Source organism: Siphateles boraxobius, unplaced genomic scaffold (assembly GCF_051911475.1).
Source record: "Siphateles boraxobius isolate OS27281-9 unplaced genomic scaffold, OSU_SipBor_1 5, whole genome shotgun sequence".
NCBI lineage: Eukaryota > Metazoa > Chordata > Actinopteri > Cypriniformes > Leuciscidae > Siphateles > Siphateles boraxobius.
This window is the reverse complement of record NW_027509141.1, coordinates 7,246,487-7,274,402: the sequence shown is the minus strand read 5'-3', so window position 1 is coordinate 7,274,402 and position 27,916 is coordinate 7,246,487. Positions and strand designations below refer to the sequence as shown.

The window sequence follows — 27,916 nt, the reverse complement described above, 5'->3', positions numbered from 1 at the left end:
CATTATCAAATGAGGGAAAATATCTAATACATTAATATGAAATGTGCGGGGGATGTGTTGACGTTTGTGAATGATTCTACTTATAAGTACATTTTTCACACTTGACATTCAACCCTGAAATAATTTAAATGTAACAGGGTTGATACAAACCACATTTTGAAAGAGAAATGTCTTGGGTATATATACATATATGACACATTAAAATCAGAAAGAAAAACGGATGCGGTGGGAGTTAGCCTTAAATTCATCAAAAGTATTCCGATTCATTCTGAACTGATGTTATAATACACTGACGTTAGCATAAATGCTAACAAGCTTATCAAAAGGTTGGGAAAAGATTGATGGGGTAATGTTAAGAATAATTTATCAAGACACACTTACTTACAAACCGACAAAGTAACTTGATTTGGCAAGAAAAGAGTTACCTAATGTTAAGTTGGTAACAAAGCATTACATTGTTGGCACCAAACTTAGCTCAGAATTGTTATAGTACCGCGAAAAGTAGTCTAAAGCTGGTTGCACACTGTGCGATTTATAATAGCCCTTTATGATTGTTGCTTGTCAGACTGTACGAACATGTAAGCTATATCCACTGTAAGCTACATCACAGTGTGGATCTCAACTGTCATTAATGTCAGAACTGTACGACGTGTTAAAAACGGACATGCACAAGAAAACTCGTCCGGAGTTTTACATCATCAATCAATGACATGTTCGCATTACATGCAGGATTGAAATGGAGGATACAAATAAATCTCAAATGTTAATTTTGGTCATGGTTTGTCTTGGAAAAACAAAGACAATTTAACGGTCGTTGTTGGAGAAGTGACACTGCAGGACTGCGAGTCAAATCTTCTGACTGCCAGAATTTCTTCTGAGGTAAAATTTTAGCGCAACCGTCATTAATCGGCTCTCGGTAAACTAACGATCAAGACTTCAGATTTTAGCCTAGGATCAGAGGAATCATTTAGGATTCGCAAAATTTGCCTCAGACGGCCAAATCGTGGCCGAAATCGTACAGTGTGCACCCACCTTTAACCATGGAAAGAAGAAAATGCTGTTATCTTGATTCCGATTGGCCAAAAGACTCAAGGCCTCGCTCCTAAGATGTTTTACTGGGAAAAAGATTGAGACAGTTCGAGAGACGTCTATGGTCTCACTCCAGTCTATGGGAATTAGCCCATTTCGAATTCTTGTGAGGTTTATTGTGCTTGCAATTTCACCCCGGCAAAACGACGAAATTCACTGAACTAATGACTAGTTTGTGGGTATGATAACTCATTTCTAAACAAAAACAAAAAAAGCTAATGTTTAGGAAAAAATTAAAGCTGGTATGACAAAAAAAATAAATTCAAAAGACTTTTATAGGCCTAACAAACAGATTGAACGACAGACAGATAATATAGACAGACATTATCAATTTAATTGATAAAAAAGACCAAACTAATAATAAAAGGTATAGTTCTGCAATTCTACAGCACATATGTCTTTGTTTCCCATCTGAAAGACCCATCCAAGAGGTTTTCTGCAGAGAGAAATGATTTTGCCTGCTTCACAAGACTGAGTGCATGGCACCATATACGTCCAATCTAAGAGGGTTTATATTATCGATGATCCACATTGCGTCTGAAGATCTTTCTCTCTGGTTGATGACAGTCGCATCAGATGGAGACGGGACGCATACAGCAGGTGTGGCTGGGCAGGGCTGGGTGGGTGGATGAAGGATGGTGTTGATAGGGTGAGAGAGGTGTGTTATCAGCTGCGCAGGCGGCAGGCCTGTCTGTGTGATGTGTGTGCTGTCGCTCCATACTTTATAGCTCTTTTCCTGTCTGTCCTCCATCTATGGAGTACCACTCATGCAGCTGAAATGGGATTTGACCCCCCTTCTCTTTTGCCCTCCTCTCTTTTTTGTGATTACATTCGTTCTTCTTTCCTGCCAAATAGAGTGTGTCAAGTGTGGGACAAACTTAGAAGTCTGTCTCTACAAATGTTGGTATATTTTACTGTAGTTCCAAATCACCCTGCATGAGAAACTTCCAGACTACTTTCAGAAGGATCCCTGTTTTGACCAGGGTTTGAAGGCCTTGCTGGAGTTCGAAAACTCGTTAGGGACGTTTAAAAAAAAATGTATTCTTTTTTTATTAACTATACGATTCAAACGTTTGGGGGCAGTAAGATTTATTTGATCAAATCAAATTTAAAACAACTGTTTTCTATGTCAATATATTTTAAAATGTAATTTCTTCCTGTGATCAAAGCTGAATTTTCAGCATCATTACTCCAGTCTTCAGTGTCACATGATCCTTCAGAAATCATTGTAATGTTTTTCTTTTTTCAACATTTCATATTATTATCAATGTTGAAAACAGTTGTGTTGCTTCATATTTTCCTCAAACAGTTTGGTCGTTTCTGCTGTATTTCACGATAGCTGGGCTTCCATTCGTTCTTCCAAACCGGACGTTTCAACCTGCCTTCTGTTATTATAACAAATTATTTGGCAAGCTGAAAGATCTTTTCAAAGTGATCAATATCCTGTCTTTATGAAGAATGTCATGTGTGGATATAAGCATGTGTGTGTTGAGGCTGGTTTGTTTGATTATAACCTGTCCATAACTGGAATGTGCTGAATGTAAGTTTATGATGAATGCGAGTAATGGACAGTGACACAGTTGCAGTTTTGGCTTCTCTCATTTGATCCTTCCCTTCCTCCTCGTCCTTCTTTCTCCTTTCGCTACTCATTCTGACAGAGACACACGACATGGAGTCGCACGGCTTTAATGGCCACGTTCAGTCGCTGTGAAGGTGACACATCGCCTGTGTGTCCGTATGTGGTGTTTTTTGTGTTATTGAGAGCTGTGTGTTATCTATTACCGTGCCCACCTTCGATAACTTCCCAGAATTCCTCCTGCTAGCCATCAACAGCATCGCTCCCTTGTGTGGTCATTGACATCAACATCTCTCTCCCTTCCAGTACGCGTGTGCGATGTAGAATTAATGCCTTCCCGTGATCCTGTTTCACTGGTTATTCTGTCAAATGAAGGGCATTGAAACAACTGCATCTCCATCTTTACTGGCCTGCCCTCTTCTCTCTCTCTCTCTCTCCTCATCACCTCTTTCCTCTGTCATCTCCGCCTATCAATCAAAAATGTATTAAGTCCAAAGTGGGGCCGATCAAAGGCAGAATTCCTCCGAGGAGGACAGATAAGGCCTATCTCATTAATAAGTGCTTTAGCATCAGAGAAGACCTCTGCCTCCCTCCCCACCCCTGCCTTTGATATCTAATTATCCTCTCACACACACACACACACACACACACACACACACACACACACACACACACACACACACACACACACACACACACACACACACACACACACACACACACACACACACACACACACACACACACACACACACACACACACACACACCTCCCATCTCCTCTCTATCAGACATTGAACATGCTACGCCTCTGTACATACACACACAGATGGTGCGAGAACATATGAGGATGTCACTGTTTAAAAGGTGCGCGGCAAGACGATTAATAAAAATATATATATTTGCAGAGGAAAATGTAGGATCCAGCTCATGAAAAACTCGCCACCGCCATGCTAAATTGTTGTGGGTGGTTTCCACGGTGTTACTGAATTGTTGTGGGTGGTTGCTAGGGTGTTGCTAGGACTAAAAAGATCCCACCAATAAGTCTGATATGAGATTCAGGTGATGGCCTACCTCTGTTTTTATATCTACAAGGTCAAAATCATAAGGAAGCTTGTTTCCGCTACAGTAGAAAACAAGATAACTGATGACTGAAACATACACCTAGTTCTAATGGAATTATTAAATAACTACATTAGAAATGAATTTAATATTAAAAGATTAAATAATAAAAACACCAGCAACATGTGTTATCTTACTCAGAGTCTAACTTTTCAGATGAAGCAAATTAATTAGTGTTTCCACAAATATCACATAAAAAATAAAATAAAATCATTGATAGTTTTTTTTTTTTTTTTTTTTTTTTTGACGAAACAACTCTTCTGGTCATTTCTCATTAGCTTGTAAGTACAGAGAGATGCCTGACTTAGGACCCCACATAAAGATATTTATGAATGTCTGCGTTTCTAAGTCTAAACTGCTGGTGTTATTGCAGCTCAAAGCTTCTTTCAGGCATATATTCATTGTAAAATATCTGAATGGGTAACATGCTGTGGGGTTGAGCAGGTATTGAATGAATCCATGCTGAACAAACAAAGTCAGCAGATCAGATGTTACAGGAATATTTCAGGATAAACACAATAAGCCCCACATCTGTGACAGTTCATCTACTGAGAAAAGTCAAATTTAGACAACTTTACAGCTAAAATGACAAACAATTTTACCGGTTAAAAAAAGTTGAGCTTCACATTTCTACTTTTAAAGGACCAATGTAAAAAACACTTTAGCATACTATTACAAAGCACACTATTTACGGAAATAAATGAATATTTTAAGTGCATGCAAACTGAATGTACAGTAATTGCCCCACTTAAGTAGCACATCTTATTTGCAATAGAGTGCACTTAAAATATATTAACTTTTGAATGCAATATCAAATAACACACTACAGTTAAAATAACAATAATAAACTTTACATGTGCTTTAGTATGCTAGTGCATGCTTTTAAAATTTGAAGAGGAATGTTCCTCATTCATTGATACAAGTAAAGCTCTATTGCTAGTGTTGAAAGTATATACTATAGAAAATATAGCCACAATACCAAACCTTTATACAGACAGTATTTATATGATAGTGATTTTAATACAAGTGTGTTAAAATCACTAAGTCTGTGCAAAGTTATATCCATATTCTTAAACTCCAATTATGAATGTGCAACATTAATTTCAGGTTGATATGCACAAGGATACTACAAAGAAACTATTTACAAAAGTTCTGTTTACATCACAAACAGAAAACCAGAAGTCCGAAAGACTTGCTGCTAATAAGACCATTTAGAATATGTTACAGCTCAAAATAAACTTTTTTTGCACATAGGAAATAGTATAGCAAAAATCTGAGCTTCACATTTCTGTTTAAACTCTCCTTAATGCCCTACAGACTTCAATTGTAGTTAAATTACTGTCAATGCATTTCCCATACATTTTTTTGCAAACAGAGGGACGAGATATTTTTCATTATGTTGACATTATTTTCGGTGGCAGTAAACACAGCAACACACAGGCCACCGACGCTGGAATATTCCTTTAACGGAGGCGTGATTCAGCTCTGAGAAGATACAACACGGACCAGAGAGGCAAAAAGAGGTGTGGAGGAAAAGACTGAGAGAAATGGACAAAAGAAATAAAGAGGAATGAAATGGAGTGAGACGGAGAGAGGAGAAATCAGAGAAAGGGAAAAGAGCAGGGAGAGAAAGTGTTCTTTTTTCCTTCTCTCATTCTCTCTCGCTCGCTCCTTAGTTTTCTGTAAAAGAAGCTGTGAGAGATAAGACTAAAAGGACAGTCAGTCTGTTCCGAACAATCCTTTCCCTGTCCCTCTCCCTCTTTCTCTCTCTCCCTCTTTCCCTGTCTCATCCCCCCACTCTGCTACTGTTCCTTCTGCTTAATGGCCCCCACTCAGATTTCCATTGATGCCTGTGCTGATAGACCCTCTCTCCTGATAGACCCTGTTCTCCTCACGTCTGCGCTCTCCTTTCAGAACACGCTACTTTACTCCTGACCGTCCAACGACAGAAACACACGTTCCAAAACATTCTCCGAAAGCAAATCCTTCACCTCATAGTGTGCTCAAGTTCAGCCAATTCAGTAGTTATTGAACTAGTTATTTAGTAACAGTAGTCTAGTCTTAACATGCCTCCCTCCCTTTACAAAAATGCATAATCCTGTACATATAGGGTTGTTGATTGATTGATTGATTAAAGTGCCCCATAATGTTTTTTCAAATATTACCTATCATGCAGTGTGTTTGTAAAGCAAAATTTCAAAAGATCGAAGTGCACGACAAATAAAGTTATTGTCTCCTAAAAGAAAGAATCGATTCTGATGTGCTGAAACAAGATTTCAGAGATTCCAGTCTCACTTCCTGTCTCATACCTAAATAACAATGTAACAAATGTGCATAATGCCAATCTATGCTCTTCATTGGCTGCCATGAACAATGTCTACTTTGACCTGCCCTCAAAAACTAGTTTTAAGAGTTTGGTTCATGTTGTCGACATGTAAAGAAGACATTGTTTTCAGCACTGCACTGCAACCTTTACTTCTAAAGGATGAGGACTCGCGCTAGAATTGATACGGAAAACCCAACGCCATCATTCGTATCACTGACAATCACCACTAACAACAGACTGGGCCATCTGACCAATCAGAGCAGAGTAGACCAATAACAACAGACTGAGCAATCTGACCAATCAGAGCATAGTAGACCAATCACAACAGACTGGGTCATCTGACCAGTCAGAGCAGAGTAGACCAATCACAACAGACTGGGTCATCTGAACAATCAGAGCAGAGTAGACCAATAACAACAGACTGAGCAATCTGACCAATCAGAGCAGAGTAGACCAATCACAACAGACTGGGCCATCTGACCAATCACAACAGACTGGGCCATCTGACCAATCAGAGCAGAGTAGACCAATTACAACAGACTGGGCCATCAGACCAATCAGAGCAGAGTAGACCAATCACAACAGACTGGGTCATCTGACCAGTCAGAGCAGAGTAGACCAATCACAACAGACTGGGTCATCTGAACAATCAGAGCAGAGTAGACCAATAACAACAGACTGAGCAATCTGACCAATCAGAGCAGAGTAGACCAATCACAACAGACTGGGCCATCTGACCAATCACAACAGACTGGGCCATCTGACCAATCAGAGCAGAGTAGACCAATTACAACAGACTGGGCCATCAGACCAATCAGAGCAGAGTATACCAATTACAACAGACTGGGCCATCTGACCAATCAGAGCAGAGTAGACCAATCACAACAGACTGGGCCATCTGACCAATCAGAGCAGAGTAGACCAATCACAACAGACTGGGCCATCTGACCAATCAGAGCAGAGTAGACCAATCACAACAGACTGGGCCATCTGACCAATCAGAGCAGAGTAGACCAATCACAACAGACTGGGCCATCTGACCAATCAGAGCAGAGTAGACCAATCACAACAGACTGGGCCATCTGACCAATCACAACAGACTGGGCCATCTGACCAATCAGAGCAGAGTAGACCAATCACAACAGACTGGGCCATCTGACCAATCACAACAGACTGGGCCATCTGACCAATCAGAGCAGAGTAGGCTCGCAGTAAGGAGGGGTTTAGAGAGACTGAATCTTTGAACGAACCACTTTTAGACTCTTAGTTTGAGGAATAAGGTTATGTGTAATATATATTGTGAGAAAATTAAAGTGTGTTTTGATCATGGATGAATGTAAACCTATTGTAGGAGATTCCAAAACAAAATAAGGAACCTTTAAAATAAAGCATAAGACCTTATTCACAGCAGCGCCATCTTTACCAGGAATGAAAGCGAGGCTGAGAGGGATGGACACACTATATCTCTGCAGTAGGTTGTACTGTTATTTAATGTGTTTGTGGATTGCTCTGCTGAAGAAACAAGGTCAAAAAACTCCTGACAATATGAGCTGTGGGATTTTATATGCCGCTATTAGGGATGGGACGGTATGAAAATTTCATATCACGATTATAGTGACCAAAGTTATCACGATTATCAATATTATCACGGTTTTGTTAAAATGAGATGGAAATGTTCAAAAAGAACTGATGCTCACACTGAAAACATTTCAACAAGTTTTATATTTGAAAATCAACAAACAAAAAATACAATTAGCAGCTATATGCACTTTTTTAAGCATAAACATTATATTAACATTAACATGGAGCCCTGAGAGTGAGAGGTATAAGTTTTCCTAGTGCAGGTTTTAATGAACAGTACCTTAAATAAGAACATCAAATCCACACATAAAAAAACACAAGTAAAGCAATGTGCATGTAATAACAATACAAACATATGTAAACAAATCAAATGAACAGCAATGATTGATTGTATGTCCGTTCTCTTCTTCTAAAGAAAAAAGTGCAGCTGACCTAACATCCTGTATCATAAATGCATCTTTGTTCACTTGAGATTGAAATGCAAAAATGTCAGCATGTTTACTTTGTCTGGTTTAAGTAGTGCTCTTTGAGGAGAGACAATATGCCCACTGGCACTGAACACTCTCTCTGATGGCAGCTGGTTGCTGGGATGCACAGAAGCTTCCTGGCAACCCTGGCAAGGTGAGGCAGCTCTGATGCATGGCCCTTCCACCACACCAGTGGATCCTCTTCTACTGGAATTGGGGGCAGAGACAGGAAGACTTTGATTTCTTGTTTCACACTGTCTTCTAGAGTGGTTGGAATCTGACTCTCTTCACCTCTTTGCTGCCTTGTCGCTGAAGAAATCTTTCTTAGCAACCCGGCAAGGCCTTTCCCCTCCGATGCTGCTGGTGGAGTGCTGGTAGAGATGCTGCTGCTGGTGGAGGTGCTTTGTGGTTCTTCCCTGACTTGTGCAGCCAGCTTCACAGCTTCCTGGACAGAGTCAGTTTCAATTTTTGAAGCCTCACACTCATCTAAAGAACTCCGTTTGAAGCGGGGGTCAATGAAACAAGCCATGTTCTTGACTCTTTTTGCCTTCTCTGGGTATCTATTTTTTAGGTCTTCTCTCATTAACTTTTTCATCTCCTTGGTCAGGGATGTATCTGTGTCCTTTTCCACCAGAACATCAGAATTAATGTGGTCCAGGACAGGCTTGATTGCTGACAGTTTTACTCGTGTTTCTGAGGCAAGTGCATCTGTTAACTTGCTCAGAGGTTCGAGGAGCTGGCACAGTTGCTCCATGACAGTTATGTCGGTATCCTTGGGCATTAGATGCCATGTTCCTCTTTCTCCAGCCAGTGTTGCACAGACTGGTTGCTGTTGACTAAGGAACCGCTCAACCATCTTGTGTGTAGATCCCCATCGAGTCACCGCATCATGAATTAGAGCCTTCTGTGGCATGTTGAGGGCAGCTTGTTTTTCCCTCAGCTCTCGCCTTCTCTTCCAGCTCCGTGAGAAGCCCTGGACCAGATGACGGCAGGCCTTGACTGCTGTTTCAACTCTCTGTATTTTCAAAGCCTTTGAGATGGCCAGGTTCAAATTATGGCCAAAGCACCCAAGCCACACTTCTGAAAACTCTTCAAAAGCCTTAATCATGTTTGTTGCGTTGTCTGTGGTTATGCAGACCAGGTCTTTTTTGATGATCCCCCATTCTTCCAGCATGTTATCAAAAAACTCGCTGATGTTTTGAGCTGAGTGATCTTCTGGAAAGAACTGAGTTTCGAGGCAGTTTGATTCCAGGTGCCAGTCTGGGGTGAGGTAATGGATAGTGACGCTTATGTAGGGTTGACCACCACCGCTTTCACTAGTCCAGAGGTCAGTAGTTGCAGCAAACCATGTTCCTTGAGCTATTTTTTTTAAAACAGCAGCTTTGACCTGGTTGTACAGATTTGGTATTTCAGTTTTGGAAAAATATTTTCGTGATGGCACTTTGTAGTGTGGTACAGCAACTTTCATCAGCCTCAGAAAACCAGGCCTCTCCACAATTTGAAATGGTATCATGTCCTTTGCAATAAAATATGAAATAGCTGCAGTGAGGTCTTGTGCATTTTTTGATGTGGGTGCATAAGCAGTCTGCCTTTTAAATGCTTGTTCAAATGTCTGTGTCACAGCTGTAGATGAGGAGGGAGTCGAGGGACCAGAAGCATCACTGGGTTTGCCTGATGCACGCCCACTCTGTTAACAAAGGAAAAAACAAATGTATTATTATCATTAATAATGATAATAATATTCACTCACTTATGGATGTGTGTATGACTGAATATTATAATTATTAATATTAATGAATAATAAATCACTTTCTCTCTTTCACACACACACACACACACACACACACACACACACACACACACACACACACACACACACACACACACACACACACACACACACACACACACACACACACAGACACACACACACACACACACACACACTTTAAATGAACAAAATATGTTGGTTTGGTCAGGGTGACTAAACTACTGGAATACTTATAATGACTGTTGTCAATAGCAACGCCTTATAACACAGTGCATATCCATGTCTCGGATTACCGCGGACGCGATCTCTGGTTTCATTCAAATGTGTAGGCTATGTCTTGCATCTCCGTTTTGATTGTATTGAAAATTAAATCAGAGTAATTTAGTACTAATATAATATTGTTGTAGTGATCACATTTTCTTGACGATTGTTTTGGACAATGTAACTTGTATAATGTGGATTTATAAACCGTTCAGATTTAAAAACATTAAGTTAATCACAATTCAATATTTCATGTAACTGAAATTATTTCTGTGGTAAAAAATAAAACTGTGTAATAAGTTTACTAAGAATGAATACAATACATTATCCCTTAAATGTCACCCTTAATAGTTTGAATATGTTCGTTAATCTTGGCTCAAATCCACTTGCTGTAAAACTTTTCTCTTCGCGGAAGCTTTGCCATAATTACAAGTGAGTGTGAGATAATGAAATAATTCATCTCCAATCAATATTTTTTGTCTAATTATTTGCCCAAGTTAGTTGTGGTATTAAGGTAAAAGTTAACTTACCTTGCATTCGCTATATAACAGTGGGTGGTTGTCACGTAGATGACTTAGCAGATTTGACGTGTTTCCCCCTTTTGCAGCGACTTTCCTCTTGCAAGATTTGCAGACAGGGTGCCCATCCTCAATTAAATTGCCCTCGGGACTCTTGTAATAGCCAAAATACGACCACACCTCCGATTTTGTCCTCTTGGATGGCTGAAAAATCTCCCGAGCGCTTTCACTGCCTTCCGCCATGTCTTCTCGTGCAAAAAACTACATTGCATGCGCGCGCCTGTGTCAGACTTATTCTGGCAGGACAGGATTTACCGCGAGTTTTAAAAATCACGATAATCAAACACGGTTTTTATGATAATTAAATTTTAAACGATAATACTAACCGCCAGGACATTTTATCGCGGTTTATCGTGAAACCGGTAATCGTCCAATCCCTAGCCGCTATTAACTATTTCTCCGCCATTGATTGAATTTCCAGCAATCCATGTTTTCACGGTTATACTGTACAGTAGGGGGCGCTATTAAGCATCTTCTGAAATTAAGAAAATAATATAATAATAATTATCTAATTTTACATTAAAACTGCAAAATTCATGTTTCATGTCCTATTTTTCTTAAAAATTCAAACGTTAAACCATCAAACTTAATTTGACGGAAACCAGCATGGATCCCTTAAAGCTTCTTTTTTGTTGATTAGAGCTTTTCATTAAAGATACAGAGATAAACTTAGTATGCACTTTGAGACGCTGCAAACACTGGCAGATAATGAGTAGTTTGTGTGTAAAACAACACAGTGCCGTGCTTCACTATGAAACATGCAGCACATATATTTATTTCACAGACTTTGCAATATGATAATCGCACTCAGGCATATTGCGATTTCAGGTTTATTTTGATCCATCATGTAGCCCTAATAATTCTCTTTCCAACAGTGTAAAAAGCTTTTGTCAATTTCGTTACAACAGTTAAAATATAGTAATAATAACTGTAATGTAATTGTATTTTAGAAAAATTACTAAGTTAGATTAGTAAGGTTTGTTCTTGTTAAACTATGGTTGTCATGGTAAATGCTTTTGTAAATGCTTGATCTGGGGGGTGGTCACAAGTTTGGCAAAAAAAAAAAAGTGAAATTTACTTATTTTAGTGTGCAACTATTTCTAAGCCTGGTACATGCAATATGTAAATTGGATAAATGGTGCAGTGATTTACCCTATTTACAACCTGTACCGTGGTAAATCAGTCTGACTCATAAAAAACATTAAGGTGGTGAACACAAACAAACCCACACACCTTCACACATTCAACAGAATCAACCAACCTGGAGGAGGGTAAAATGTTCTCCTTCAGTCGAAATATTAATAATCGCTCAAGGCTCTTCTTAGAGCAAACAGACAGAGGATTTACCAGAACAAGACAGAGCAAAACACACCCCATGCAGCACACAAAGACTCAAAGGCAACTTTAAATAAGGCCTTCATCTCCGCTCCCCTTGTTATGAAGACGCGCATGTTGAAAGGGTACGAAAACAGGCATTAAAAGCACCAAAAATTGTGCGTCCAAAACTCAGGTCACAATGTTTACAAAGAGAAGAAATTTTAATCCAATCACAGAGTCTTCTCTCCGCTTCCTTCTGCTCTTTTCATGAGCTTAGGACACAAATTAAAAACGAAAACAGCAAAACTAATTAATTTACTGATCATGAGAAAAAGAAATGTCTACTTTGTATTTTAAAGAACAGAACTGCATGCACAAAGATATAAGGGGGAAAACAGACAGAGGAAAAGCAATGAGAATTATTCGTCTTGCTATGTATATGTTTAATTAGCATATTTAAAGGAGAAAAAAAATCTACACTCAAAACAATATTAAATGTTTAAAGCAGCAGAAAATTCTCCTGTCAGTGAATAAAGACACAGTTTTGTGTTGGCAAAACATAAAATCCAAGTGTCGAGCTAGTGAAACTGCAAAATATACATCCATTTATACAACAGAAACAGATGTGGTTATGATTGCACACCGTCACTATCCTGGTTTCCGGGGAAAATTCTACATTTCCCATGGATTTATGGAGAAAAAAAGCCCTCACATTTAATATGAAATACAGAGTTTCGCATACACAAACCTTAACCACTTTCTTCCTCTGCATGTCTGTTTCTCTCTGACTGTGTGACCTGTAGTTGCTCTGCCGCCCGAGGGCTTGAATAACTGTCTGGTGCCAGGCTTCTGCACCCAGGAGCTTGTGGGAGATGAGGCAGGGGTTGTGAAAAGGCATGTGTTGAGTGTGTGTCCGTTTGTCTTGTCCCCTTCACCTGACCTCGATCATGGGATCCCAAACCAGCCAAAGACAGACAGACAAAGAGGAAAGAGCAGAAAAAGTCAGCACAATGACCTATATGGAGCAGAATCCCCAGAATTCTCTCGGATTGCATGTCATCCTCTCTGGACCCACAATGCTATTATTGACGACTGCTACTGACAAACAGTGATGCTCTTCAAAACATGTTTTCATAATCATGTAAGTGTTACTTTTCATAGACGTCTCCAGCAATAATCTCCCTCCTCCATGTGAACACAAGGACTGCTGCTGAGCATGTTGCCCCAGGGCAGGGCTCTCTCTCTGGGCATGAGGGGGCCGACTCCCTGGGTGGTTTGGCTTGGATGAAGGCTCTTGTGCTCAATGACGGGTCTGGTTGTGATTTTGTGTCTGAATGTTCACTTTGGCTGTCTGCTTTTTCCCAGGGATCCAGGGTGATGTGGAGGTCAGGGAGGCTCCAGTCAGTATGTTTTGGGGACTGTGTGTGTGTGGCACAGGGAAGCATTTCTAAAACAGCGAGGGCCACGCTCCCCTACCCTTTCTTAACCAGTGAAAGCAAACAAACAGTATGTTTTGATAGTATGTTATGATTTTGGTTTCACAAAGGCTGCATTAATTTGATTAAAAAAATACACTAAAAAACGTAATATTGTGAAATATTATTACAATTTAAAATAGCGGTTTTCCATTTTAATTTATTTTAAAATGTCATTTATTTCTGTGATGGTAAAGAGTTTTCCTCCCATGTGCCCAAGAGAACAGTTCCAAGGAAATTAGCAATATCTGTAATAAAAATAGGAGTTGCTGCAATCAGGGAAGCCCTCTTTTTCTTTTTCTTGGTGTTTGGGAATTCAATCATTTTAAGTCACTTCGGAGAGGGCATTATACCAAATCCTTCTGATGACAGACTCTGACTCTGTGTTTCAGAGTGATCAAACCAACATTTGAGGTGCTGTGATGCGATTGGTCCTCTGGTTAGTCCAGTTATCCAATCGCACCCTCTGTTCAGGCAAAGTCACGTGAGTTTTTTTGTTGCGCATCGAGGGATCTATTTGGTAAATGTATTTCAATTGAATTTTATGCGTGTCTTCTTAACAGATACAAATGTATCCATCTCAATTGAGTGGAATACGATTTGTATGCGCATTTTTAGAATTGATGCGTATCTTGACGTTTCCATTCACCGTTTTTTATGCAATGCCCCAAAATGGAATGGAAACAGTGTCACATGATTCTTCAGAAATCATTCTGATATGCTGATTTGCTGCTCAATAATCATTATTATTGTTATTATCAATGTTGAAAAAAAGTAGTGCGGCTTCATTTTCGTGGAAACAGTGATACAGTTTTTTCAGGATTATCTAATGAATAGAGAGTTCAAAAGAACAGCATTTATTTGAAATATATATTTTTTGTAAAATGTTTTACTGTCACTTTTGACTGGAGATGTTTTGGGGACGGTGTGCTTAAGTGTATGTGTGTTTGTGTGTGTGTGTGTGTGTGTGTGTGTGTGTGTGTGTGTGTGTGTGTGTGTGTGTGTGTGTGTGTGTGTGTGTGTGTGTGTGTATGTGTGTCAGAGGGACTTTTTTCTCAAACGAGGACAGCGCTCCCCTACCCTTTCTTAACAAGCGAAAGCAAACACACATCCTCTGATCCTGTTGCCAGACATGCGTTTTCAAGTCCGAACAGCCTCTCCTCCTACACGCCACCTAAAACAGGAAGTGACACTTAAAACGGTACTATTCGACCGGGATTGATATGACCCGGCAACGTACAGGTCAGTGAAAAACGGCTCTCAAGGCCACTTGGCATAACGATTACACTAACTTTTTTAGCATTCCTTGCTCCCACACGTTCAGCTAATCTTTGACAGGAAAAGGTTGGGGGGCATTTCTAACAAGTTCAGGGAACACTGGGGTGTTGATTTTGGGTCCTCAAGGATTTGCCCCCTCCATAAATATCGTCCATAATCTAAATTTGCCATAGGCCCGGCGAATTCATCAAGCGGAAATAATTAGGTCTTGTATTCAGTTTGTTTCATGCAATCACTCCATGTGGTCAGGTGACCGGCAAGAGGAAGGGACAAGGAGGGTGAACCGAAAGGTCATGGCCAGGTCATCATAACCCATCAAAAAGCGAAACAGATGGGAGAAGAGTGCATCGATCAAAATCTTTACCTTATTTTCTCTCCTTCAGAGTGAGGATTATGCTGGCTTTAGCTCAAGTGTATGTCCTGTTTTCTTTGTGGAAGCGAGCTCGTCGTACTACCGCAGCATGAGACAGGGCTGTTTAGTGGACGCCACCTCTGTGGAAACAGCCTAACCTTTAAATGCTCAGGCAAATCCCATTTCAGACCTCTGCAAAATCGATAGCTTATGGGTCAATGACAACAAAAGATCTCTAAGATCATGAAACAAAAACTCAAGTATTCTTTGTATTGATGTTGGTTTCTTACATTTTTTCAATAATTTTAAATACTATTTTTACTATAAAATAACATATTTTCCTTTAAGCTTTAATATATGTAAATGAACACACTTTCAAATAATGAATAGAACACATTTTTCTCTGGGTAATGATATTTGACACTTGAATAAAAATAAACCTACTCCACTACTTATAATAAAATTAAGCAGTCTGTCTTTTTTGTGTGTTAATTTCAGGCATTTGATGATTTTTTTTATGAATTTAGAATTAATCTTATTCTCACAAAGGCTGCATTTCAAAGATACATTAAAACTTTTAAAAATGTCATTAATTATTGTATTGGCAAAGTTAGATTCCCAACATTTACTAAGCTAATTTACTCTAGTCTTCAGTGTCACATGATCCTTCAGAAACCATTCTGATATGATGATTTGATATTCATATGAGTATTTTCAATTTAACATCAATGTTAAAAACATAATCTCACATACAGGAGACGAGAGGATGAAAAGAAGAAACTACATTAAAGAAGGCACACATTCCTCCTGATTAAATTTCCATACATTGCTAAAATCATCTTGTTGATTCAGTTTGTGTCTCTGGATGAATTTGAAATGACAAACTCTAATCCGCTCCGTCTGAGCAAATCAAAGGAGCGGCGACCAGAACACTCTCAAACTATTTACCCAGAGTGCACCAGGGCTACCGTCGTCAGCCTGTCTGCCCTCTCTTTTTCTTTCATACTTTCTATTTTTGAGTTTTTGTTTGCTTGTTTCTCTCCTTATCATGCCATCTGGAATTCAACTCTATGGTTCTGATAAACATGGGGCACCACTTTGTCTCTCTTTCTCTCTTTCCTTCTCTCTCACATTCTCAGATGGAATTGTGATTTGACAGGCATGACAGTACGAGGACAAGACTCCCAGCATGTGAAAACAAACAAACAAATCAATAAGATAAGTCTGAAATATGTACAGAATCTTATCATCACAGGAAACTAAAAAATGTGCAAAACTGGCAGAGCTGCTCTGGTATAGTGAGGTGTGATCGGAGAGACATATCAAGAAACAATGAACAGATTGTGACTTCACACTCCAAACTCTCTCGCCAGGGTCATCTGAGAGGTACAACGTTTCATTCAACATCATGGATGTCAAGTACTGCTCTTATTTATACTGTATTATGAAGTAACTTACTGTATGACTTTCATACTACATGCAATTAAAGTAAATGTAGACCAGAGGCTGTCAAGCTCAAAAAAAAAAAATCCATACAGAGGGTATATAAATTAAAGTACAGTTGGTCACATCATGTATTTTTAAGACTGTAAAAAGTGTTCAGTTGACTTAACTTAAAAAATTGAGGAAACCTGTTGCCTTAAAATTATTAAGTAAATAAACTTAATACTTAATCAAAAAAAAAAGTAATGTGGAATTGTCCTGTTCACATAACTTAATTTTTTCAATTAAGCATTAAGTTTATTTATAAATAATTTTAAGGCAATGGGTTTACCAAAAAAAATTAAGTGAACTGAACACTTTTTACAGTGTGTTACAGATAGCGATCTGATCATAAAAAGACTGTGTAAATGCCCTCTAAGACATATTTGAGCAGTTTTAGATTGATAGCAATTCGATCATGCATACAAAATCTGAATGTACATGTTTCTCATTGTTCAGACCACATAACTGAACTATGTCAGTTAATGGAAGTGTGAAACGCCCATAATCCCCACACAAGAAACCAATCATGGTTGGATGGAGCAACACTAATTTTCCTCTGAGGTGCAAAATGTAAAACAAGATATTAAAATCTTGGACAAATCTAAACCTAAAGCTCTAAAATGCTCAAGTTTTAAGACGTCCACGGGCATGTTCGAAAATAAACTTGAAGTAAGGTACTAGCATAAGCAATTCAAGCAAATCTGATTGAATGAAGCCCAAAATCACATGATACGATTCACAAGGCTCAGAAAGAGACGCGAGAAATAAATGAACTCTTTCTTTACCACTCCAGACATGAAAGAAAAATTAGTGAAAGAGGGAGACAGTAAAATACAAAGAGAACACTAAGGAGCACAGGGAGAAACAAGGACAGAGATCGAAAAGAGTCAATGTACGACCGGAGAACGAAGGAGACGGGAAAGAGATAAAAACCCGGGCGGCCATGTGGGTGATTCCAGCCTCGGTCAGGTGTGTCCAAACACGGCGTGCTGAGACAGACAGGCGGGCACAGGCGGGCAGACTGGCGTCAGCGGCCACACGCATGCCCTGTCGCACCACACGCCAAGGGCCCGCATACCAGCGCTCCCACACGCATGTACACAATGAGAGCTCAGTCCTGCATCACGCACCAGCGGCAACAGCAATGTGAAATATTCAAACAGGGACAAAGGTACAGCACAGGAGGAGTGTGAGGGGATCGTGGCGGCCCGCCGAGGGGTGAGGACGAGACCTGGACGCGGAGATCACGGCGGAGCAACTTTACACAACTTTGATGGAGTTGGGACCATTAAGGGTTAGGGTCAAGACCATTAGATACAGTTCAAGAGAAATTAGGTCATAGGTCATGTTCAGTGACACGCCGTGTTTAGATTTTTCATTACATTCAGTATTTCAGCCGGATGAATGATAATGAAACAGATCCTGTTACATATGACGTGTGCAGACAAGCATGACACAAAGCACTGACAGACTAGAGCAACGTTTATCCTGACAGGGTAGAGCAATATTAATATACTCGGACTCCATTGAGACAAAGTACCAACAGACTAGCCGACGTTAAAATGTAAACAAGAGCAAAATTCTATAAGCGTAATATTGATATACAGTCATACTAGTGACATTAAGATATTAACGGACTAGAGCGGTATTCAAATGACTGACACTAGACCAACATCAAAATGCTACAAGATCATAATTTCCTCATTCCCTGTTAGAGTATTTTCAAAAAGTTGCCAGTCACCGCCAGCATTTTTTCTATCCATTTCATTAAACTTTCATGGCCCCCTGAATATTTTGTTGTGTGAATATCTGACAAATTTTGATCAAAGACTACATCCGCATCGGATTCAGAACGATGATCAAAACACCGAGTAGATCGAGTCCATCAACACCCCAAAGCTTCACAGTCCTATAGCTCGTCCTGGGTCGACGTTTCATTCAGTAATGTAAGGCCCTTTTGATTTATCTATTAATGTTTGAAGATCACATTATTTTATATGTGCATATGCAACCAAAATAAAAAAGAGCAATATTAATATATTGTCAGACTAGATTGGCATTAAAACATTAACAGACACTGAAACACTGTCACACTAGAGCGACATTCAAATACTGACAGACTACACTGTAGGGCTGCATGATATATCGAAATATTGCAAATATATGCATACCGCAATGGCTTGCAATAACTGCATGATTTTAATACTCCAAAAGATTACAAAAAGTCCAAGTTTTAGGTCGACACAGACAGCATAGAATAGACTCGACACAAAACCGTTACATACGTGTGACGTGCTTAATGTTATTAAATGCAATAAGCGAAGTACTCACACGCACAGAAAGCCACCTCTCAGACAGCATGTGATCAGTTCTCTTCTGCAGCTTATATGGCCAAAAACACATGAAATGATGTGAAAATGCCAGTCTTGGTGAGTATTCATGTAAACACAAGTCAGTTATGTCTTAAGTGAAGGAAACAGTTCAGAAAGAAAGAAATTGCACGTGTAACAATGTATTGGATCAGTGCAGCTCTTAAAGTGACAGCATCCTCATAAACCTGCTGACATCTGTGTGTTTCATGTTAATCAAACAACAAAAGACAAAGAGAAACTGCTCACTGAATAACTTTTTTAACTGTAATGAGAATCAGTATAAATTGAATTCATACAGTGAAGACGCATACAGTGAACTTTTATTTTAATATTTTATTCAGTTTCTGTTGTTAAATAAACCTAATGTAGGCCTCCCTGAAACCCCCTGGTTTACACTGACGTTAAAAGGACACTTACTTTTTGTGTAATGCCACAGCAAACACTGCTGTTCACTTTCAGAAGTTGTAGGGATGCTTTCTTCTCGCTAAAAGAATGTGAAACGTGCATGTTGGTTATACCATTTCCAGTTTTTAAATATATTTTAATATAAATTTACATTTATTTTACACACTTAAAACATTATTGCATTATTTAACGAGTTATCGCATATTGCATTTTTTTTCAATATTGTGCAATATTTGAACTGATATTAAAATATTGGCAGACTAGACCGACATTAAGATACTTTCAGACTAGAGCTCAGCAACACCAAAATATTAACAGAGCAAAATGCTATAAAAACTATATTCAATTACTTTTAGACTAGAGCAACATTAAAGGGATGGTTCACCAAAAAATGAAAAATCTGTCATAATTTACTCAATTTGTTACAAACCTGTATGAATTTCTTTCTTCTGCAGAACACAAAAGAAGATATTTTGAAGAATATGGGTAACCAAACAGTTGATCGACCCCATTGACTTCCATAGTATTTTTTTTTTCCATACTGGAAGTCAATGGGACTGTCTGGTTACTGACATTCTTCAGAATATCTTCTTTTGTGTTCAGCAGAAGAAAGAAATTCATACAGGTCTGAAACAACTTGAGGGTTAGTAAATGATGACAGAATTTTTGGGCAAACTATCCCTTTAAAATAAGACTATAGCAATACCGACAGGCAAGAGCGACAGTGAAATATAAAGACTAGATCATAATTAAATACTGACAAACAAGAGCGACATTACATACTGAGACGAGTGACATTAAAATACTAACAAGAGCAAGATGCTATACAGGAGGAATTAATACACTATACTGTCAGACAACAGCAATATTAATATAATATTGACAGACTTGAGCAACATTAAAATTCTAAAAGGATGGAGCATTATTACAGTACAGACAGACTATAACCATTTTTAAAAGTTGAAAGACTCATTGTCAGTCACACAGAGTCATTTCATGGGCTATATCCAAGTAAAGGTTTGTGTCAAATGCCAGTTTACGCAATTTTTTTGTTCTCTAGCATTGTTTTAAATACAGAGGACAAAATATTAATTTCAGCATTTTTGTGCATTCTGTCCTATTATATTGTTGTAATAGCTTAGAGTTAGAGTTAACCTAACCCTGTTGTAATTGCTTTTAAATAAACAGGTGAACACAATAATACCACACATTGTACCAGACAATGGTCAGATATAATATGAAGGTACACTCATTCTCAAGACATGTTTTTTCATAAATATTCAGGTTGTTTTATATGTTGAAAATGTATAGAATTTACTGATTTACAATATTTCTGGGCCAGAAAAATTGTTTGATATTTTTTTCACATTTATTTTACAGTTTAGAAGTTGCTGAAAAGCATGCAAAAGACTTAATTTAATGGCAATGTGACAACTTACCCAATATAGTGTGATATAAGGCCAACAAGAACTGTATAGAACAGTGGAAATGTTCACTGGTGGGGTTTTTACAGACAGGACAAGATGGCTCTATACCCAGAAATGGGGTTTTAAGGTAAAACTACTCTTGAGAAATATTCACTAGAATAAAGCCTCTGATAACAAGCCCATTTCTCCCCTAATTAACATCGTTTATCAGTGAGTGTTGCTACAATATGACTTTAGGTGTATTTTGAGTAAGGAAAAAGATCAATCACTGTTACTATACAGAAGATTTCATTTAAGTGTTAAATAGTTCAGGATATCTATAGACACTAAGAATAAAGAAATAAGATAAATCTGCCATATCCACCAGACAGCTCATATTGTGATGTACACATGGTCATGGTAAGTTTAAAGATTCAACTTTAACATTCAGACATGTAACCATGTTTTTATTACTGTATATATAAGTTCAACCACACAATTGAATACAATGGGATAAAAATGAAAGTCAATTAAGGTCGAGGTTTAGAGAAAATAATCTGAACACTAAAGGCTTTTTACTGATACCATGATAACTGAAACAAAATTTAGAGTTTTTTTTATTATTATTCTAAATTAAAATTAGAATATGAATTGTGATAACAGAGATAGGCAATATGTGCGGTTAATGACCTTGATTTATGTTTTTTGTGAACAAGTCTAATCTACATAATTACACAGCGCACATATTCATCTGAGCTGGATGTGTGCGTCATATTTTCAAGCCAACACAATTAAAAAGTATTGCCTGTCAAATACTGTGAAGAAAGTATAACAAGAATAAAGAAAAAATATACATGTCTAGTGGAATATATTGTCTATTCAATGGTCTTATTTCCTGAAATAGATGTTCCATTCATTTTGGTTAATTATGATTAAATAAATATAAGAATAAAATCAAGATGTATTAATTAACATTTATATATAGATTACATTGTTAATTAGGCTATAATTATATAAAGCTATATAAGGAAAGATTAAGAAATAAAAATAAAATAAACAGATAAATAAATGCTGCAGTATCAGAAGTAAATCTGTCAAAATAAATAAGAAAAACTCACACAACCAAAGAAAACCAAGATAAATCTTTTCAAATCTACCCAACTCTCAGCTTGTGCTGCCATCTAGTTAATAACACATCTAGATCAATACTGTGGCTCTACTGCCATCCTGTGTCCAACGCCTGAACCTTCACCGGACAGTCATGATGCATCCGAGACTCGATGGGAATCTTTACTGTGGGGTTTATCTAGATAAATGACACTTGATACAGGTTTCATAGCGCTTCACACAATGTAAAGCAGCTCTATAAAACAGGTCAAACTGAGTATATTGAGCATACATCTACTGACGCCACACATCTATCCCTCTCTTCACTTTAAAAGCACATCTGTTGTGAGTTAGCAGGGCCTCGGCCGCCCCAATCTCCCTCTGGCCTCTCAGACTCCTGCAAACACAGCTCAACTCCTGAACTTCCGACATGATCTGGGTCAGTTCTTCTGCCCTCGCCCTCGAGGAACTATACTTCAGACATCTAATCAAGGCTACAGCGGCAAAACACAAGAGGGTTCAACACACACAAACTAATATCCAATGGAGAGCACTGACAATCAAACTGTAATGACGCATTGATATTCATGCTCAGGGAAGAGAAAAGACAAGTGGCCCTTTCTGCGTGTGTTTTTTTTTTTGTAGACATATTCGGCAGTCAGTGTTTTTTGAGCATCTTGTACGGTGGCCGAGAGGTGCAAAACAAATCACAATTATAAAAACAAAATAACAAGTCAGAAAACACAACGACAATTCAGAAAACAAAATAACAAGTCAGAAAACACAATAACAATTCAGAAAACAAAACAACAATTCAGAAAACACAATAGCAATTCAGAAAACAAAACAATTCAGAAAACACAATAGCAATTCAGAAAACAAAACAACAATTCAGAAAACACAATAACAATTCAGAAAACAAAACAACAATTCAGAAAACACAATAACAATTCAGAAAACAAAACAACAATTCAGAAAACAAAATAACAATTCAGAAAACACAATAACAATTCAGAAAACACAACGAAATTTCAAAGAAAACGGAAAAGGTAGGTACATTTTGAGAATGGCAAACTTGTCGCTGATTGGACGAAGACACCTGTCAATCAAGCTTTACAGGAAGTAAGAAATTTGTGATCAACTTTGTTTTGCTAAATGCGAAAATGGAACACACACATTAAACATTACTATGAAGAAGGACATTCATATGCCGTGATTGTGGACATGCTGGCGACATACCACGACATTAAAATGAGCTTGTGCTCAAATGGCTTAAGTTTATCGCACCCATCAACATGCCAAAGATAGTTCTTCGGTCCCATGGAGTGATATGCAGACATCCCAAGTCTCCCGGAAGTTCCCCGCATAGTGATAGCGGCTCTCTGATGCCCGCAAATTAGTTCAAAACTCCCAGAATCTAGAGTTTGCAAGCTCCAAACCGTGTAGCGCACGGCAGAGAGGGAGAGAACGAGAGACCTTGCGTGTGTGTGCAAATCCAGCATGTACACAATCATGGCATATGAATGTCCTTCTTCAAAGTAATGTTTAATGTGTGTTTAACATTTTTGAAAAAGGTTTTTTTTTTTTTTTATCTGCTCACTACAGTAGCTTCTTTTCTTTCTTTTTTTTACAAACATCCTGTGAGAAAGGACTTAACATTCAGTAGGATCAAACTTCTCATTGCCTGCATTGTCTCCATGGTAATGATGTTTCTGTGATTATGTCACCTCCTAAATGGAGATTCTGCCAGCACACCCTCACCCCTTCCCAGTGTGTGCCAGTGTGAGACTGCAGGAACAGAACTAAAATCTTCATTACAGTCCACAGACATAACATGCATTACTGACTAAACACTAATTCAAAATGCTCTTATAGGGGTTCAAAATGTCCACAGCCATGGTGACAAATAGAACGTCCAAAATAATGTTTAGAGACAATGATGTTAGATTAAAAAAAGTACAGTGGGGTTCAAATGGTCACCAGACCCCCATTTTGGGAGACCCCCATTTATTTCATTATAATATCGGCATAACAATTTTATTGTAAAAAAAACAACAACCTTGATTTCAAAAGGTCTTAGATATGGAAGCTTGTTTTTATTGTTTTTAATGAAAAATAAAAAAGGGAAATGTGACTCTCGCAATTCTGACTTTTTTCTCAGAATTGTGCGATATAAAGTCGCAATTGCGAGTTATAAAGTCAGAGCTGTGACCGTCTTTTGTCCTCAGAATAGGACTTTGTAACTCACAATTTCTTGCAATTTATTGATATAAATTGCACTCGCAATTTATATCTCACAGTTCTAAGAAAAGAAGTCAGAATTGCGAGATTTAAAAACGCAATTCCAAGAAAAAAAGGTCAGAATTGCGAGATATAAACTCGCAATTGTGAGAAAAAGTCAGAATTGTGAGATAAAAAGTCGCAAATAATTTAAAAAATAAATTTAAACAAATATTCTGTGGCGGAAATAAGATTCCATATATTTTAAAAAAAAATTTTTTTAGATTTATTTATTTTTTGTAGTTTTGACTTGCTCAATGTCTTGAATTAAAAAAAAAAAAAGAGTTTTACATTGTTTGGACGTGAAAAGACCAGCCAAACCCAAAATTTGATGATCCCTTTGCAAAGGATGTTTGTCCTAAAATATAAGAGCAGCTGTATTTTAGCATATATAATAAATTGTCTCTTTATAAGGAAATATTAAATAAACAATTGCTTTAATGTTGTAAATTGACAATACAATACATTTACTCAGATTGTTGGTTAAAAACTAGTGTGGTCAATAAGAATAATAATCCCAATGAATCTCAATGAATTTAATATTTAGAAAACAAAATTAAATTGCAATATTACCAGATATCAGTAATAAATATTCTAAAAGTATTATATTATTATTGTATTTTTATATTCAGTATAATATTATTAGTACACATCTTAACTTCAACAGTGTTATATATTCATACTGTATATTCTATTAATTTGTCCTTTCAGTTGTTTTGTAGAGTGTCTAGCAACCCCTTGTGGCCCCTGTGGGTTTTAAAACCCCTGGCCTATGATGTTGGCAATATACAGCAAAAAAGAAATGAAAGAAAAAAAAGAGGAGAACTAGAGGTAGATCCCATATTTTTGACGCACAGTGATGGCATGTTTGCAGCCACCCTTGAGCAGCGTTGCTGAAGCGCTGACTTAATGTTTACCTTCTGAGAAATGACATCATATCTGACAGTCTTGTTAAAAAGGGAGTGTTGAGAAAAGCAAAACACACAAACACTCACACCCTAGCAATGACCAGACATGACACACTGAAGTCCCGAAAACCATGAACAGACTCATTGACACACTTGATCACTCTCTCCATTTCTGTCAGCAGTTTGATTACTAGTCATTTGGCCGCTGCTCGACACAACTTACGGCAAATCAACTCTCTCTCTCTGAACATACTGTACACGAGCAGTTTGTAAGAGGCACTTCTGATAAATGAGAGGTTCTGTACTCAAAAGCTTCTGTGTTTCAAGGATCATTTATTTTATATGGAATTTTTTTACTTCACATCCAAATGCAACATTTAAAAAGTTAGGGTTAAATACATAATAATAATAATAATAAATGTAATCAATTAAAATAATGTTTGTGTTTGTCTTAGTAAACACCACCGTTAGCTCTATAGACAGACAGGACATATACAGGCAAGATACAGATGGATAGAATACAGACAGACAGACTATATTGTTACGATGGCAACAGGTAAGGGCTGGGATATATTAGACATCAAGTGAACAGTCAGTTCTTGAATTTCATGTGTTGAAAGCAGGAAAAATGGCCAAGTGAAAAGATCTGAGTGACTCTGACAAGGCCAAATATGGATGGCTAGATGCCTCAGAGCATATCCAAAACACAAATCTCATATATAGGGTGTTCCTGGTATGCAGTGGCTAGTACCTACCAAATGGGGTCAGGGTCAGGGTCATGAACACCCAAGGCTCGCTGATGCATGTGTGGGGAGTTAAGGCCAGCCCATCTGGTCCAATCAAACAGAAAAGCTAGCACAAATAGCTAAAAAAAAACGGAGCGATGCCCGTAATATAAAGGTGTCAGAACACACAAAGGTTGCTGTGTATGGGGCTGCGTAGCTGCAGGGAAGTCAGATTGCCCATGATGACCCCTGTTCACTGCAGATAGCACCTACACAATGTACATGTGAACGTAAGAACCGGACCATGGAGCAATGCAGTGGTTTCTTTTTCTAACAGCCTCCCTTTTTTTAATAGAAAAATTGTTGTTTTGGTAGTTGAAGTAGTTTGAAGTAGATTCGTCTGCTTTACGTTTACCTGGCATTGGCAGTCCTTTCAGAAACGGTATTTTTACACATATTTTTAATTGCGCCATCTACTGGTCTGTTATTGGACAACAACAAACGCTGCAGCTAATAACGAACCGCTCATCTTGACACATTGATCAAATAAAATGTATAATAAGCGGGATCATTTTGGCGGTTTCGGTTTTCTGTCATAAAAATATTCCACACAAAGTAAAAAATATTCCAAAGGCTTTTATTAACCCCCCGGAGTCGTGTGGAGTTTGGATGCACTTTTATGGACTATAGCCATTCAACTGCCATTATAAAGCTTGGAAGAGGCAGGACATTTTTTAATATACTCCGATTGTATACGTCTGAAAGGAAAATGTCATATACACCTAAGAAGGCTTAAAAGAATACAAACCACAATAGATGACACTATTATCACACTACAGGTGAATGGGACTTTTTCTTCCCTTTATAGATATCCTCATACATTTCTACCAGATTAATCTTCATATTAAGAGAAATAGTTTTTGTATTACATTTTGTCTAAAAAATAAAATAAAATATGCAAATGAGGCAATATCTAATTAAATATTCATACATACAAACCCTTGAAGCTACATATTTTCTGAGGTGATCACAATGTTCAATGACCATGATTATAAGATCACAGAAGAGTGTAAGCATTCTGATTTGATATAAAGAAAATGGCTAAAAAACAGTCATCCTATTACATACAACTACCAACATACAGGAATTGCCAGTTATTTATTAACCTAAACTTTAAAAGCTTACATTTCCTACCTGTTCTAAATATTGCTGTCATAACGTCATCAACTCATAGCATAGCATCAAAGCATAGTCATAGCAGAGCACATGACTTGTGAGATCAAGTAAGGAAATCTACTCTTTATTCTAAGTGTTGGTGTCTACACTTAGTATGTGTCGTTATCATATGAGTTGTAATTTTGTGTATTTAAATAATTATAATGAATTTGTATCATGATGTTGGAGGAGAACTCTCACTTCATCATGACTTCAACCTGAGCACTACAACTAAAATAGTAAATATGGTGCAAGACACAGAGGAATATCTCCTGAAGGTATGCAGTCCTCTACGTCTACGAGACCAGTTAACACCTAAGAATGTTCTCACTGGAGAAATTGTGACCAAAGTAAATTTAGACAAGTTGTTGTGCTGTATCACAAAGGGCATGTGCTGCTTGTGCAGAATTTATACACTCGCTTATTAGTAAAGTCAAGTCTACTTTGCCAAAGACCACCTCGAATTTGGCTTCCAAAGCAGACATTAAAGATAAGACAATCAAAGCTCTCGTTTATGAAGTATGGGTGTCATCGGGGGTACACAGTTGAGGAGCTACTCCAGCATGAGTTCACCAACTCTGCATTCTTCTTGGTTGACAAAGACGGTTAATTGAGGAAGATTACCAAATCACAACCTGGGACTGAGCTGCTGAAGTTGTGTCCACAAATACATAAAAAAGGTCCAGATACCCGCAGATGTCCATCACCAAACTAAAATGTTCCAGTGGTGTTAGAGAACTTTTGGTCATCTTCCATTAGCAAAACTGCTTGAGTGGCTGACCACCAATTACAAAGGCACCAAACCACTATACCTTGGTATA

At 38.0% G+C, this 27,916-nt stretch overlaps 1 protein-coding gene across 1 annotated transcript; it reads right to left on the bottom strand.

Moving 5' to 3' along the window:
* Positions 1 to 8,191: 8,191 nt before the first annotated feature.
* Positions 8,192 to 9,673, bottom strand: LOC143712118 (E3 SUMO-protein ligase ZBED1-like). The gene has a single exon (XM_077204325.1). The coding sequence runs from the start codon at positions 9,671 to 9,673 to the stop codon at positions 8,192 to 8,194; it is 1,482 nt and encodes a 493-aa protein (XP_077060440.1).
* Between the last annotated feature and the right edge of the window lie 18,243 nt (positions 9,674 to 27,916).